Source organism: Nematolebias whitei, chromosome 10, assembly GCF_014905685.2.
Source record: "Nematolebias whitei isolate Nwh7 chromosome 10, NemWhi1, whole genome shotgun sequence".
NCBI lineage: Eukaryota > Metazoa > Chordata > Actinopteri > Cyprinodontiformes > Rivulidae > Nematolebias > Nematolebias whitei.
Window position 1 is genome coordinate 6,307,827 of NC_056507.1, and position 17,016 is coordinate 6,324,842.

Consider the following 17,016-nt stretch of genomic DNA (forward strand, 5'->3'; position numbering starts at 1 on the left):
GATAGATAGATAGATAGATAGATAGATAGATAGATAGATAGATAGATAGATAGATAGATAGATAGATAGATAGATAGATAGATAGATAGATAGATAGATAGATAGATAGATAGATAGATAGATAGATAGATAGATAGATAGATAGATAGATAGATAGATAGATAGATAGATAGAATAGTATACTCAAACATGAAAAATATACACACAGGAAAAATGGAAAATGATTATATAATAACAACAAAAGTAGAGAAATTTAAAACTGAAGATCAAACAAATGATTGTTTTGATATAAAGGAGAAATTAAAAAATGTGAAGGCTGAGGTCCATCACACTAAGTGCAGAGTGCGCACACCCAATCCCAAGACTTGTATCTGAGCACAGTTGTTCTTCAAGACTGGAGAATTCTTTTAACTTTTTATATCTTTAAAAAATAAATAAATAAAACACTGAACATAAAAATTGTGCTATGATCAAATGCATTTGCTAGCTATGACAAGAAGTTTCTAGACTGATGGTCTGAGGCTTATTGTTTACTCTGCAGTTCTGTCTGCCTGTCTCATCAACAGCGCTGCCAGAAAACAACAAACACTTGATTTTACTCTTTGTACTGAATGAAACTTACCTCGCTCCACTTTCACTGTTTTCATGTATAAATATTTTATGATCATTAAAATGAAACCGCCCTTCTGATGGACATGGACTAACTAATAATCCTTATTTCTATTATTACATTTTTCTTATCAAGAAGTAAGTGTCATAAGTTTGGAGGAAATTTAATTAAAGTACATCTTGCACACCGAGTGAAAAGTGACACAAAGCAAAGCAAACCTCCTAACGCTTCACTTTAAGCTCTGTTTGACTTGGATTGATCAAATCTGCAGAAAAGTGGAAAAAACACCCGTATTTAAGAGGAAAGCGTGTTAGTGTGAGCGGATCCTGTCCTGCAGTTTCACACTGAGATTAATTCAAGTATTGAGGTTAAGGTCAGGCTACGTGTTGCACAGTTCTTTACTTATTCTGCTAACTCTTCTTACCATACAGTTTTTTGGTTGCTGATATTGCAGCAGAGGTCGATCATGTACAAAACATTTGCAGACACTAATGTATTAGTTAGGCTTCCTGAAAGTTTTGATTAGAGAGTTTTTTATGTTTAAAATAATTATATTTGTTTTCATAAAATGGGTCAACATGAGGCCTGAACAGTTTAAGAATTTATTGTAATTGCAAGATCAATATACCGTATTTTTCGTACTATAAGGCAATCCTTTAATTTTCTCAAAAATCTATAATGAGCCTTATAACCTGGTGCACCTTATGTATTAATTCTGGTTGTACTTAATGAACTCAAACTGATTTTATGAGGTACACGGCGCTCAAATATTTTAAAATAAACTTGTTTTGCTTAATGCGCCTTATAATCCAGTGCACCATGATTTTTTTATTATGTTCATTTTTATTATGTTAGCTGATTGTGTGAGGATTTGGAGGTATTGAACATATGCAAGGACATTAATATAAATTTTGGAACTTGTAGAGAGGAAAATGCTGTGTTTTTATTGTATCTAGATTTTTAAATTGTTTGTATTTTAATGTATAGTTTTTATTAAATGAACTTGGAGGTTGTACGGTTGATTACATGAATTTGTAGGTAGGAATATGTTGATAAATTATATGTATTTTAATGTGTAGAAATGCCCAACCAGGGACTGGAGTTGCGAATTAGCTGTAGTTATATTCTTTGTGCAACGCATCAGTGACAGACTTGTTCTGTTCTATGTTTGTGTGTATTGCCCCTGTCAAATAAACTAATAATAATAATAATAATAAATAATAATAATGATGAAAACAGACCCACTCATTGATACTGCACCTTATGATCTGGTGCGCCTTATAGTCTGAAAATACAGTATACACAGTGCAAGCAAGAGAAATATTTGGTAATTAGATGAACCGTCTATAGCTCCACAGTTTTCTTTTCAATATTATAATACCCATCATTCAAATAATATTATCACTGTATCATCATAAACATCTATGCAAATAAAGTTGCATAAATCGTGATGATTCGAATCAGTGTGTTTGTTCTAAATAGTAAAATTTTATATTACTCCAATAGAAGAACTCAAGTTTTTTAGGGTTATTTTACTGAGATTGATAATTATGATTAGTAAACATATTTTTCCTTCAATAGAAGGTGGTGCTCTGAGGTTTAGATTCAATTTATAATCATAATCCCCTAATTTGCTACACGAGAAAAAACATTATTGCCCGCCTTTCTATCATAACTGCATGTTTCTTTACCAAGTGCAGCCCTGAAGAATTTGGGACAAAAAGAGCTGTTAGTTTAATAATAAGTTCATTCTCCAACTGACAGGGGAAGTAGCGTGAGATCTTCTTCCAAGTTCATGCTCAATAATCCAGGTAGAAAATCAAAAAAAGTTCAGTAAGGTCATCTGGACGTTTTCTTTTTTTGTTGTTGTTGAGACGTTTGGAGAAATGTTTTGTTGAGAAGTCCTTTGGATGAAGGACGAAACATCGCAACAATAAAAGAAACCATTCAGATGACTTGACTGAACGTTGTTGGATTTTCCACCTGGATTATTGAGCATGGTCCATTATGTGAGTGTGCTGCTTGTGGGACTCAGTTTGTTGGGGCTCCTCAGACTGATGAAGTCCTTTGGATGAAGGACGAAGTGTCTCAACAACAAAAAAAAAAAGAAACCGTTCAGATGGTAAGATCTTTTGCCAAACCTACGTATTTAAATTAAATTATTCACCAGTTGTCATTGGCTGGTTTTGCCGTGAAGCACAGACTAAGGAATGCTGTATGAACTGTGTCAGAACCAACACAACCTTCAGTTCGAAGACCACAGCAGCACGTTGGTTTTAAAGAGCCCAAAAGACCAGAGATGACCGACGCCTTTGGCCAGCTTTACCCAACGAGTCCGGCAACCACAGAGCCTATTGAATCGCTCCCTCAGTTTATGATGTCAGATAAAAGCAGACAAAATATACATACTTCATGAATAAAAAATCACTGAGCCATAATAGCTGAGCATTTTCTGTTGGATTATGTTTGGTGTAAACAAACAAAAATACCACCTGAGCTGGATCCATGCCTATACCTAGGCATACCTGTAACAAAATAGAAAAAAATTATAATAAACACTTGAGATTGTTGGATCGTATCCACTGTGGCTAGAATTACCTGGAGCAAGATGAAGCCTGTAACTACCACCATTATCCTAATAAGGCCATTATTCTGGACTGGCATGTCTCATATTCTGCTTAGGCCCTGCTGCTGTGGCTTGGAGTGGTTAATCATGCCGCCCTGCAGCCTGACCGCTCCTGCCTGTTCACTGCCTACACAGTACTGCTCCATAACACCTGGAAGACTTAGCACTGCCTATATTTAGGGATTATCACGTTTTAATTCAGGCTACTCAGGTGGTGACAAGTCATGTGACGCAATATACCCTTGAAAAAATATTCATGTTTAATTTTACGTAACTTTGAATGGAAGACATGTGGTTGTGTGCAAAACAGTGAATCCAATAGGTGCACGAGCCAAAGACAAATTGCAGGGGAAGCATCTCACTTTCACAGATTGTTAGGCTTGTTGGTTGTTTCCTCTTCGTCTTTGTTGAACAATTGCTTCCGATGAATTCATCATTCCTTAAACGAGAGCCTTTAGAAGCCTGTGGTGCTGTTTCTCTGTTATTAATGCATTGGCGACAACAGGCTCACCCGGCGTGTAATTTTTATCCATCTCACGGTTTTTAAATCATTCTCTCGGCTCTGTTGAACTCATAAACAGCAGAGTAAACGAAGCGGTTTACACCAAGAATTGTAAACAAAGACGTTGCCTGGATAAATCGACGTGAATCTCCCGGGATGGAAACTCACTTCATTCAACAAACAGTTCTCTGGAAACAGGGTCCAAAAGGTTGACCACCACATATTTTCCACATGAAAATTATAGACCAAGACAAATGGAGACTTGAATATCTTCGCTGTATTTTTCAGTTGTGCCCAATTTGTTCTCCAAGATTCTAAAGCCTAGAACTTTTAGAGAGTAAAAACACATACGTGGACACTTTTAGATCTGTACATTTAGATGTTTAGCAGTATGATGGACTGATTCATCCATTTATCCATCCATTTTCTAGTTTTCCGTGGTTGCGTTGGGGAGGAAACACATCCAGAAGGGAAACCCAGTCCTCAACGCTCTCTAGATCCTCCTGGAAGAAGTCAAGGTGTTCCCAGGCCTGGAAGGGTATATTTAATCCATCCATCAAATGTGGGGTTTGCCCTGGGATGAGCCCTGAAAAACATTCTCATTAGACGCCCGAATCCCCTCAGATGTTGTCTTTTATCCCCCACATTAAAAATGTTACTAGAACCACCTTCTTCCACCTACGTAATATCTCTAAAATTAGAAACATCTAAAAATGATGCAGAAAACCTGGTTCATGCATTTGTCACTTCTAGACTGGACTATTGCAATAGTTTGTTATCTGGGTGTCCAAATACATCTTTAAAAAGTCTTCAGTTGATCTAAAATGCTGCTGCCAGAGTCTTAACTGGAGTTACTGGGAGAGATCATATCTCTCCAGTTTTAGCTTCTCTCCACTGGCTCCCTGTCAAATCCAGAATAGAATTCAAAAGTTTACTTCTAACCTACAAAGCTCTCAACATCCTAGCTCCATCATATATTACAGATCTTATTGTTCCATATTTTCCTAACAGAGCACTTCACTCTCAGACTGAGAGGTTTACTCGTGGTTCCTAGAGTTTCCAAAAACAGAATGGGAGGAAGATCTTTCAGTTATCAGGCTCCACTCTTGTGGAACCAACTTCCAGTTTCTGTCCGTGAGGCTGACACATTGTCCAGTTTTAGGACTGGGCTTAAGATTTTCCTTTTTGGATAAATCCTATAGTTAGGGTCGGCTTGGGTTTCCTGAGTTGTCCCTTAGTTATGCTGCTATAGGCTTAGACTGCTGGAGGACAAACTGACCATACTTTTCACTCTGCTCCTGTCTTTACTTACTCTGCTCAACCTGTTTTGTATCTGTAATTATTTTTTCTATCCTTGATGTGTTTTTGCCTTTCAGGTACACCTGGACCTATAGTATATCTGGACCTACCATTCTGTGTTCGTCTGTCTCTCCTTCCTGTTCCTCTCAAACCCAGCCGGTCAAAGCAGATGGTCGCCTGTCCTCAGCCTGGTTCTGTTGGAGGTTTCTTCCTTTTAAAAAGGATTTTTTACTTTCCACTGTTGCCATTATGATTGTTCGGAATGGGAGACTGCGACAAAGTGAAGCTTCAACATGTCTGCTGGATTCCTTAGATGGAGAACTTTACTCACTGGCTTTTCTATGTACGTGAATGTTCCTGTAAAGTGCCCTGAGACAACTTTGTTGTGATTTGGCGCTATATAAATAAACTGAATTGAATTAAATTGAATTGAATAGATCAAACCAAAGCAAATTTATTGTGTGGCACTTTTCAAAATGTGCTGCACAAAAAACTAATATAGAAAAGACAATACCAAATATAAGACCATAAAAACAAACAATATTAAAAATAGTTTAAAGTACTTGTATGATGAGACATTAAAAAAAAACCTCTCTCTGTGTTAATACCAGTGAGTACAAATGTGTTTTAGGCAGAGATTTAAAAAGTCCAAGCCCTGTCTAATAGCAGTTGGTTTCACGTTTTAGGAACTGCAACAACAAAAACTCAGTTACCTTCATGGACCAGCCTGGACCTAAATCTCATCACCACTGCGGATTGGTCTGGACATCAGGACGAATAAAACAATCATCTTGAGGACACATAGGAAACAGGACACAGGAGTCTGCCCATACTGGGTTTGATATAAAGGTCATCAATAACGCTTTATAATCAATTCTAAAACAACAGGAGTCAATAAAGAGAAGCCAGCACGGGAGAGATACTGTATATTCATGCTTTATTTTTTATTTTTTTTAAAGACCAGATGCTGTGTTCTGAACTAACTGTAGTTGTGAGCGGCCAGCCTGACTCACATCAACATACTGTTATAACAATCCAGCTGGGAGGTAAGAAAACTGCAAATCACCCATTCAAAATAATTAAAATACATATTTTTTTAATTAAATAAAACCATCAGTTTAACAATCTTTTTACTGCAGAACTACCGTATTTCTCGGACTATAAGGCGCACTTAAAATCCTTTAATTTTCTCACAAATAGACACTGAGCCTTATGATCTGGTGCACCTTATGTATGAAAAATACGGTTATCTTTTTCTCAAGGGTAAAATCTGAACCATACGTCATCCCCATTTCTTACAGGGGACGTTACAAATGGTTCCAGACTGCCCAGATCTATAGAAGATCTATGGTTTTCACTGAGTCCAACAACTATAACTTCAGTTTTATCTAATTAAAACTGGGAATGTTTGAAGTCGTCTACGTTTGTAGCTCAGTAAAGTAGTCAAGCAGTGGTCTCAGTGGAAGTGATTGATTGTGCTTTAACTGTAGGTAGATATGAGTGTCATCTGTATATGAAAACTTGAGATGCAGCAGAACGCCTGTGATAGTTTGTGTTTTGGTGGTTCCTGCAGTCGTTTCATACTGCCTTGTTTTATTGTTGTGTGTTGACTTTTTTTTTTTAGATCGTTTGTGTTTTTAGTCGTTCTTGTTGCATTTCCTCTGTCAGTCTTGCTTCTCAGTCATGTTCCATCTCACACCTGTTCCTTATAATAATTAAACTCAGCTGTTGCCTCTTACCCCATCACTCCCTCAGTACCAGGCTTCTCATTCTAACTTCAGTTTGGTATACTGGTACGCACCTGGTTTTTGCTTCTTGTATGCTCTATGTATCTTCCTGATGATATGGGTTTCCTTTGGGTTGTTCTGTGTATTTTATTGTTGTTCCAGGCTCTTTTTTAAATTTATTTGTAAAGTGCCCTGAGACAGCTTTGTTGTGATTTGGCGCTATATAAATAAATTTAATTGAATTGAATTTTTTGGTAATAATAAATTGCTTATTTTAGTTGATTCCTTGTGTGAGCCTGCATTCTATCTCTATTGCAAAGGGTGACAGCAGCACTTCTACTTTAGGCTGTCCCTGGATGATGGTACTCCTTTTCTCTAAGGTTGAGCTCAACTGCCTGACAGAGAAAGCCCAGTCCAAACGCTTGCATCCAGAATCTTGTTTTCTCAATCAGGAACCAGATCTCATGAACGTATGTGAGGGTTGGAACCTACTGTATATGTACCATAAAAGTGGTCCATCTTCACCCTGCCATCATTTGTGAACAGAACTCATACATTCTTATAGTCTTCCTCTTGAAGCATACATATGATTTTGTTTTAACACAAAAGTTATGTGATGGGTAAATAAGCCCCTATCTTCCTAGATCTAGATCTTCCAAGACCACCTGTATCTTTTTGGTGCCCCACAAGTTTCCACAAATTACTTTCTTTAAAACTTAAACTTTATTATACTTGTAGGAATACCCCTCCTATCACCATGATGTATTGCTATGGATCAATGAAATGAGCAAATGCTTATTTTTACTTAGATAGCATTTATTTTTCCTGAACAGTTGGTACCTGGTATCTATTAAGATAACAGTGTTCAACGTCATTTATCTGAAAATATGCATCCCATTCCTCACCTAACACCGTCAGTCAGCAGTAACACTGGCAGAATGATGGAAATAATAAAACTATCCCTCCTCTGCGTATTCAATCAGTGTTTTGTAATAATTAACAAGTGAATGAGAGAAGTCGGCAGGCTGTGGAAAATTAAAATGCAAAAATTTCTCAGCCACAGCTTACGATACGATATGCTCTACTGTGAAAAATATTTGAGAGACTGTGACAAAGACAGCTACATGTCAGGTGGACATGTTTTGTGCTGGGTATTCATTAGCAGCAAGTCTTTCCCTGGTGGTTTGGTCTGCGGCTCTGCACGAGGAGTTAAGTACGAGTTGACGTAAAGGTACGTGAGCGATGTGCATTTGTGATCATGGTCCACTCTTAATGGGAGCTGACAGTATTGATCTCACAATCTGGCTGCAAAGGAGGCATGCATACATGTTTGTGTGTGTGCACGTGTGTAGGCCATCAGGATGAGTTTTATCAAGAGAATCAAACAAGCAGTAGGCTAACGGATGGCCAACCGAGACTTGATGTCTGGTCTGTCTTGTCTTATCTCACAGTAAAATGGCTTTGAGCAGAATGTGCACACCGTTAGCTGCTGCTTTCAAGTTTGCAGATCTGGGTGTTGACCACGTGCAGAAGGTCATCAGAGTGGGGATGTTCCAACACAGACTCAGTCGATTGAACAAACCTTAACTTATTATGCTAAAAACCCTTAAAGAGTGGGGTGTTTGTTACCTTGGCAATGATGCTGCAGAGCTGAGGTCCATCCTGCGTCAGGGAGAGCAGGTTGCTAATGGCACTGCCAATAGTATGAACACTGTCGGAAGACTCAATCTGTTTGATCAGGACCTACAAGAAAGATGATACCCTTAGTAATGTCTATGTTGATGTAGAAACGCACTAAACTCAATCAACTGGAATTTTAACCATGCAAAGATGATTTACATGATATATGTTCAGGATTTTTGACTTTGCAACCTTAACATTAGTCTAAAGCAATGACTTTGTAGAGGGGGGAAAAATATTGGTAGCAGCCTATCTTATTATGACAAGGATTCACGGTGAAGTAATGAACCAAAATGTGGATATGGGCAGACATTGTGACAATCATTTTTTTAAGAGGACCAAAACTGAGGGTATTGTAAAAGCAGTATAAACTAGACTAGACAAGAAGAAAGCAAACCTGAGGAAATACCAAACAGGCAAGAAAACAACATAATTGTGGTAGAAATCAAAGGAAGCCTGGCTGCCTATAGACTGATGGGAACTAAAGCCTGGTTGTAACACAAGACGTGAGACATCAGATCTTGCTGACATGTTTGCAAAACATTCCTTTTTCACATGGACATTTTATACTCAAAGAACTGCCGGGGAAGACGTCCTGCTAAGGCCTCACATATAGCACGTTGCAACAAAAACAGCAGCAACATAGTTGGCATAGTGGATTTTTATTTTCAGTTGATGATGGAAGAGTTGGAGGAGGAATATCTGGTATTTAGATTTTGTAAATTTGTCGTGAGAGGACCACTATTTCTAACAGACGGTGCGGGAACTTGTCCCTACACTGCTCAGCTGGAAAGCACTCCCTCCTCACCAGCACAGTCACAGCTGCCCGGCCAAGGCGTGCTCCTTCACAGACAGCACATGCACAGAGAACTGCCTACGTCTGTCAGCATTCTCCTCTGATCACAAAACGTGTGCAATCTTCTTCCACAAGTTCTTGGACTATTTTTATATTTTGAATGGAACATCTGTAATAATAGCTGTACTTTCTCACAGCCTTGGCCAGCGGCTCCTCAGCTGAGTGGTTGAAGTAAATGAGCTGTTTAAAACAGTCTTTTCAGCATTAACACTATTTTGGAAAGCCAGCCCCAGTTTCAAAATCTAACATTATCGTCTGTCAAATTAAAGGCTGCAGTAACTGTGTTTGTTTGTTTGTTTGTTTGTTTGTTGGGGGGGGGGGGTGTTACGGCTTACCACAGACAAAAAACATGCATGTTAGACTATCTACCAACTCTGACTCTAGGTGAGAGTATGAATGGTTGTTTGTCTCAATTGTCTCTGTGGTCCTGTGATGGACATCCAACTTGTCCAGGGTGTCCCTCACCTCTTGCACAGTGACTGCTGGATATGGGCTCTAGTGACCCCCCATGACACAAAAAGAAAAAAGCATGTAAAGATGATGGATGGATGGATGGATGGATGGAACTTTTGAGTTGATAGTTCCTTTACACCATTATGTGTTTATTTCTTCTCCGTTCTCTTATTGTTATGACATCACAGGGTGGTGACGTATGCTAAGATGCAAAAACAATAATAATTCATAAGAAAAACATTGGGACTTTACTCCTAAAACAGAAAATGTCACTTTCTAAACATTTCACCATTTAATCTCTTCATATGCAAACAATGATTAGTATTTCTTCATTTATTAACTGATCTGCTTTTCCATGCAGTCCGTCACGCCAATAAAATGTAAATGGTGACAATTGTCAATATGCTTAATGGGTTCCTATTACTTCTAGAGACAAAATCTCCTCATAATTGTAATCAAACTCAACATGTAAATCAGGTATAAAAAGGTTTTGGTTATATGAAAGAACTCAGTGACAAAATAACACACAGTTTCAAATAAAACATGACAACTATCTAGACTAACGTGGCTTACCTAAAGGTGTTTGCAAGTGCAGAAGATGAATATAATTTTATACCTGGATCTCATTGGCCAACGCCATGTCAATCATGTTGCTGAAAGAATCACTGACATCTGTGAGGATCTCGTGGATCGCCTCCCTCATGGATTTAAGGAAGAATTCATCATTGGTGTGAAGGCACCTGCAAGAAAGGTGGATAATAAAGAATAACAGGTAAAAAAATTTTTATCTGAGTTAGTTTTTGTAACACCTTTGTAGAACCATATGAAGTGCAACCCAAATAAAGAAATAAACTGTTTTTGTTTGTTGGTTTTTATGTCGCTGTGTGTATTACCTCTCTGTAATATGAGTCAGCTCCAAACACTTTTCTAGCAGTGATTTTTCATACTGCGGCAAAAGAAAAAGAGAAATACTTCAGAAATTGATAAAACAAATAGAAATATATTTTCACAAAAATCCCATTGGTTTCATTATTTTACTTGAATGAAGGCAACAAAATGTGCCTCTGATGCTATGATGTTTATGTCCAGCTCATTGTTTTTATAATGTCCATGATCAACCATCACCTTCTGCATCTCTGGTGGTGTGCTCCGAGCAGCGCTATACTCGTGAATCAGCGAGCGCACGTGGCAGTTTGCACGTACGGCCGTGCTGTGGACTCTCTGCCACCGTCCCTTCTCCAGCCGCTGGAACATCTTCCCCAGCTCCGTGCTGACAACTAACGCACGCCGAAGAAGCGTCTGCAAGTTGTTCCTGGCCACGTGGTCCCCTGCCCCAATCCCAGAGGTCACTATCAGCTCTCCCTGGGTGTCCTCCTCAACCCCAATAGGTTTGGCCTGGAGGACACACATACATTCCACCTCTGTCATGTGGCGCAGGTCCTCCATCCAGCGCTGGACTGAGTCCACTTGGAGAGACTGCATACGAGTACTATGGAAGGAAGAAAAAAAACTGAAACAGTAGGAAGATGTAAAATTGTAGTCAGTTTTATTTATGCAGGAACCTTTTCTATACTCATAAAGATACGGACATGATTATGATTCATAAACTTGTGGAGCAGTTTGCTCTGGTGATGGAAAACTAACAGATTAGGTCAGGCAGGAATCACCGAGGACTGTGATGTTTGCAGATGACATTGTGATCTGTGATGAGAACAGGGAACAGGTGGAAGAGAACTTGGGGAGGTGGAGGTATGCACTTGAAAGAAGAGGAATGAAAGTCAGACGTAGTAAGACAGAGAACATGTGTGTGAATGAGAGGGAGGAGGTGGAACAGTGAGGCTACAAGGAGCAGAGGTCACAAAGGTGCAGGACTTCAAGGACTTGGGGTCCACTGTCCAGGAAAATGGGAAGTGTGGTAAAGAGGTGAAGAAGAGAGTCCAGGCAGGATGGAGTGGATGGAGAAAAGTTTCAGGAGTGATTTGTGACATAAGGGGTCAGCAAAGGTTAATGGAAAAGTTTACAAGACAGTGGTGAGACCAGCTATGTTGTATGGTCTGGAGACAGAGACATGGACAAAAAGACAGGAGACAGAACTGGAAGTGGCAGAAATGAAGATGTTGAATTTCCCCTTAGGAGTGACATGGATGAATAAGATTAAAAATGAGATCATCAGAGGTACAGCACAGGTTGAGCAACTGGGAGATAAAGTTAAAGAGACCAGACTGAGATGGTTTGGACATGTCCAGAAGAGGGACAGTGGGTATACTGGTAGAAGGATGTTAGACATGCAGCTGCCAGGAAAAAGACAAAGAGGAGATATATGATTGCAGTTAAAGAGGATATGGAGGTAGTTGGAGTGAGGACAGAGGATGCAGAGGACAGAGATGGAGGAGGATGACACTGTGGCGACCCTTGAAGAGGGAAAAGTCAAAAGAAGAAGAACTTACAGTAGATTACATACTGCTGCTCACAAAGTGCAAACATTTTGGCTTGAGTTGTGGACAATGGACGTTAATGGAGTCCATCTTTTTATGTCACTGGTCACAGTTCAACGTTTTTGTGGTCCTATTCCTGCTACAAAGCAGTATTGTTTCCTCAGTAGCAACACATACTGTTTAAAAAGAGAACTGTAGTAAGTGCAGCACAAGTGTCAGCACGATAGCCTTTCTTGCTACTTGCACATTGATGTCACAGTTCACTTGGGCTGGGACCAACGGTTGAATGCAATCTCAACCTAACGCCCCATTTCTAAAGGTAAAAGTTGTCTCAAACTGGTTCCGTGCAATGAACATGAGTTCAAGGGACTCCATAGGCTTTATTATCAATATTCACCAAGAGGCTCTTGCTTGTAGATTCCATGGTGTGTAGCCGTGATGACATCTGCTCAACATGCAGAAGGTGCTGGGTTCAATCTCCAGTCGAACTGTGGTTTCTCAACATGTGCAACTGTCCCAACAAAACCACCGCTGGGGTATTACAGGTTTATTTTAGTATAGATAGCAAACACTAAAATAGCTTTAACTCAGATGCATGTACAGATATTAAGCTAAAGTTTGGTGTGGACGTAGCTGAGTCACTCCCAACACTCATTTCTAGGCGTTTTAGCTATAAATCAGTTATGGTTAAGAAAATGTTGTGTTTTGAGTGGGCTAAAATATAAAGAAAGGGTCAACTGAACAAATCTCTAACATTTAATAGGGAAAAAAAAGGAATTTAACAAGTGCAAATGCATAAGCTGCAAGTAAGTCATCAGTTTATTTAGCATCCCTCCAGCATGAGCCCTTATACAAGCAAATCAATCCTCTTAACTCCATCAAGAGAAAACTATAAACGGGCACTAAAAACAGCAGCTTTCAAGCTTTAAACACCAGGCATTCCTAAAATCAATAATGTGTATTCAAGGTCAATTCCATCAATAACTGCTAGCTTTGTGCTTGTTAGTTTAACCGCCTCCATTTCCTCTTTAGCTAGATAACAGCTTTAACATCGTACTGCACCGGGTAAACACTCTTCTCCACTTCAATCTCTCCTGGCATTGACCCTAATGAATGGAGGCTTTAGAGGGCACTTCCAAATCCTGCACCTAAACAGCCGAAGCTCCCTGAAAGAGAACGGATCGATGGCTTCTCTGAGTCAACACAGGAGAGAGTCTCTAATGAAGATGGATATTTCCCCATCTGGGTTTCTTTCTGTACAATCTGTGCAAATTAACAGCTTCAAAAAGACATTTGTTATATTTATTTGTAACACAGTATTGGCTGATCAGGCCTGAAATTCAACAGAAAAAACTTGTTGCAAGTCACCAACTAGTACCCATGAACAAACACCTTCAAGACTTTTCAAATCCTTTGAAAGCCATCCATCCATTTTCTTTACCCGCTTCTTCCTTTTCAGGTCACGGGGGTCACTGGTGCGATATCCAGCAGTCACTGTGCGAGAGGCGGGGGACACCCTGAGCAGGTCACACGTCCATCACAGAGACACACGAGACAAACAACCATTCACTCTCTAACTCACATAGGGACAATTTAGAGTTACGGATCAGCCTAACATTCATGTTTTAGGTCTGTGGGAGGAAACCGGAGTACACGGAGAAAACCCATGCATGCACAGAGAGAACATGCAAAATCCACACAGAATTACTCCTGGCTGGGATTCGATCCGGCGACCTTCTCGATGAGAGGCGGCAGCTCTACCAACTGCGCCACCGTGCTGCTCCTTTGACAGCCATCAAATTTAATTACATCTTATCTATTGTTCTATTAATTAAACTGTTGAATTTTTAAAAAGTCTTATTCTACAGCGTTGAAATCACTAATCAATATCTTACATGCAGCAGAAATCGCTCAGAGCATCATATCTTCTGCTGAACTTCTGGCAGAAGTCCTGGAAGTCCAGCAAACATCTAGTCCAAGTGGACTCAGTTCTGAAGCAAAATTATTTTGCTTCATATTTGTAAAGAGTTTCAGGTAAAAGATACTTTGTAAACCTTTACATCAATGTCTCCATTGCCACTTTTGTGTCAGATGCTTATTTACCTAAAGGTTTTCAGTGATGTACCTCGTCGACCGGTACCGTTTCATGTGAAGCTTATGTTGCAAACGGATCATGCTTGCATTACCAGACTAAGTAACAATCTGATTTAAAAATAATTTAATTATTGCTGTGTTAAAACCAAAAATGTTGCAGCAGTTTAAGATAATTCCCTTTTCGTTGCATTTCCATCATCGTGTTTCCAGTCTGTTGGTGCTCGTTCTGTTTTGCAGTTTCACACAAACCCTTAATGGTAAAAAAATATATATAAAATAAAAATAAAAATAATTCAAACTAGCTCAGTCTTCACTGTAAATAATCAAAGATGGTGCCACTTTACGATAGGGGAACACTTATAAAACAATAATAAGCAGTCAATAATGAAGTTATTATTAAACCCCTATTTAAACTGATAATGGAAACAAAGGACAATATTGACTTATTGTTTGCCAAATAATGAGTCAGCATTTATGTGTACTCTCTTTTGTCACCGTTTGCCTATATGGTCTTTATAATTTCATATTTTAAATGTCAAACATTTGTTAGAAAGTTACATGCATGTCATTTCATGTAAGCACTATGAACTTCTAGCCAAAACTTAGCTTTCACAAAAAAAATAGTTACAAAAATGTTATATTGATAAATTAGCAATTTTTCCACATGAAGAATGAACAAAGAGTCTGTTTATTCTCAATAAAAACTTTGATTTTTGGTTTTCCTTCACGTGTTCTGAACAAATAAAGTAGCACTGAACCGAAACAATAAAACGACACTAAGTACTGCTGAGGTTTTGTTTTAATGTTAAAATTGTAATACGCTTTACTGTTGTAATAAAACATGAAAATAAGTATTTAAAGAGGAGGAACTGTGAGGCAGAATGAACAATACTTATGTTCATTTCAGACCAAATGTGATCGTTAGAATTCTTTCCTCTGTTATATAACAGCATCACACGAGGATGTGCCCGAGTAGATTTACACACCCAATGAGCCACAAACATCACTCCCCCCTCAAGAAGGGGGGGGGGGGGGAGAACGATAATAGGTTTGTTTTCAGAAGGGGGTGGGGAGCGGTGCACTATAGTGTGTGCAGAATGAAAAATATTTACATGCAGGGCCACAAGAGGGTCGGCTGATAATGCCTCTATTATATTGAACATGCATCCTGAAATGAGGCGCAATCCTTTTTGGGCGGTTACTGGTCAGAAACTGAGGTCAGTGTCTGTCACTGTCCTGCTCCAACACACCTGATTGAAATTATGAAAGGCCTTCGTTAATTTATCATCAATAAATCGTCATGTTTTATTAACCGGATCTGTAAAATAAATAAATAAATAAAGTTTTTAAAAAATCAAGAATAAAATCAGGTGTCACAAGAATGGAAAACTTCATCTCAGAGAAGGGAAATGCTATAATCCATCCATCCATCCATTATCTTTACCCGCTTATTCCATTTTGGGTCACGGGGGTCGCTGGTGCCCATGTCCAGCAATCACTGTGCGAGGGGCGGGGGACACCCTGGACGGGTCGCAAGTCCATCACAGGGACACACAGAGACAAACGAGACAAACAACCATTCACTCTCTCATTTACACCTAGGGACAATTTAGAGTTACCAATCAGAACTAACATGCATGTTTTTGGTCTGTGGGAGGAAACCGGAGCACCCGGAGAAAACCCACGCATGCACGGAGAGAACATGCAAACTCCACCCAGAGAGGCCCCTGGACCGGGGTTTGAACCGGGGACCTGCTCACTGAGAGGCAGCAGCTCTACCAGTTGCGCCACCGTGCTGCCCATGCTATAATACATCCACCCATTATCTTTACCCGCTTCTTCCTTTTTGGATCGCGGGGTTCACTGATTGTGACCAAATTGCACCGCTCAAGGTGGCAGCATGTCGGAGCAGCTCTGGTACATTCTTTCTGAGGTTTTGCTTTTCAAAACTTTAATTACTCTGTTTTTTTCTGGATGTAAATGGCTTTTTTTCAGATGATTACTTCCTCTGGTATCAGATGCTGTGCAGCTGGGAGGATTTTAACTGAAGCCTTTTTTTATTTTATTTTACCTTTGGACATTTGTTATGATGCGTAACCATGGCAACAAGGTGGTTTTCTACAACTAGTAGCTGCTGATTAACATAACAAAAGCTCAAATATTACCTAAACTACAGCCCCAAATCCCAAATGATTTGAAAAGGAGGCGCTGTGAATGCATTCCCGTCTACCTGGAGGCGGTGCTCGAGTGCCAGACCACCGAGATCTTGGAGTTCGCAAGAAACGCGGCTCGTGACAGCGGGAGGACCGAGATCATCCCCCATCACCTGCAGTTAAGTCCATGTCGACGAGGGGCTTGGCAGGCTACTGAGAGAAATGGCCATCGCTCGGGGAGGAGTTCTGTCCAGCATTCAGGTGGTCCTGCTGCCCAAGAGGACCGAGAGGTCTGCGGAGTCTGACTGGAGGGATTGGCATCTGCAGCCAGTTTCTTCAGATCTGCTGTGGGACGGACTGCTGCAGATCCTTCCTGCCGCAGCCATCAGCATCTATAACAACTCTTTAATAAACCAGGATGATGAGCTACAACAACAATTCATTTTCTTTTGGGATTAATAAAGTATTTTTAATTTAATTTAATTGTTTTGATGCCATATCCATCCATCACTGTGTGAGAGGCGGGGTACAGCTGGACTGGTCTCCAGTCCATCACAGGGAAACATAGAGACAAACGAGAC

The 17,016-nt window shown here is 39.6% G+C and overlaps 1 protein-coding gene across 1 annotated transcript in view; it reads right to left on the minus strand.

The window, feature by feature from the left end:
- LOC119415925 (protein inscuteable homolog) overlaps positions 1 to 13,289 on the minus strand; it is a 31,492-nt gene extending 18,203 nt beyond the window's left edge. Inside the window, exons 1-5 of the mRNA XM_037683094.1 lie at positions 13,246 to 13,289; positions 10,879 to 11,242; positions 10,647 to 10,699; positions 10,370 to 10,493; positions 8,394 to 8,507 (exon numbers count right to left, since the gene is read on the minus strand). Of these exons, the coding sequence (XP_037539022.1) occupies positions 8,394 to 8,507; positions 10,370 to 10,493; positions 10,647 to 10,699; positions 10,879 to 11,242; positions 13,246 to 13,289 (699 nt within the window). The remainder of the gene's footprint in view (positions 1 to 8,393; positions 8,508 to 10,369; positions 10,494 to 10,646; positions 10,700 to 10,878; positions 11,243 to 13,245) is intronic.
- Between the last annotated feature and the right edge of the window lie 3,727 nt (positions 13,290 to 17,016).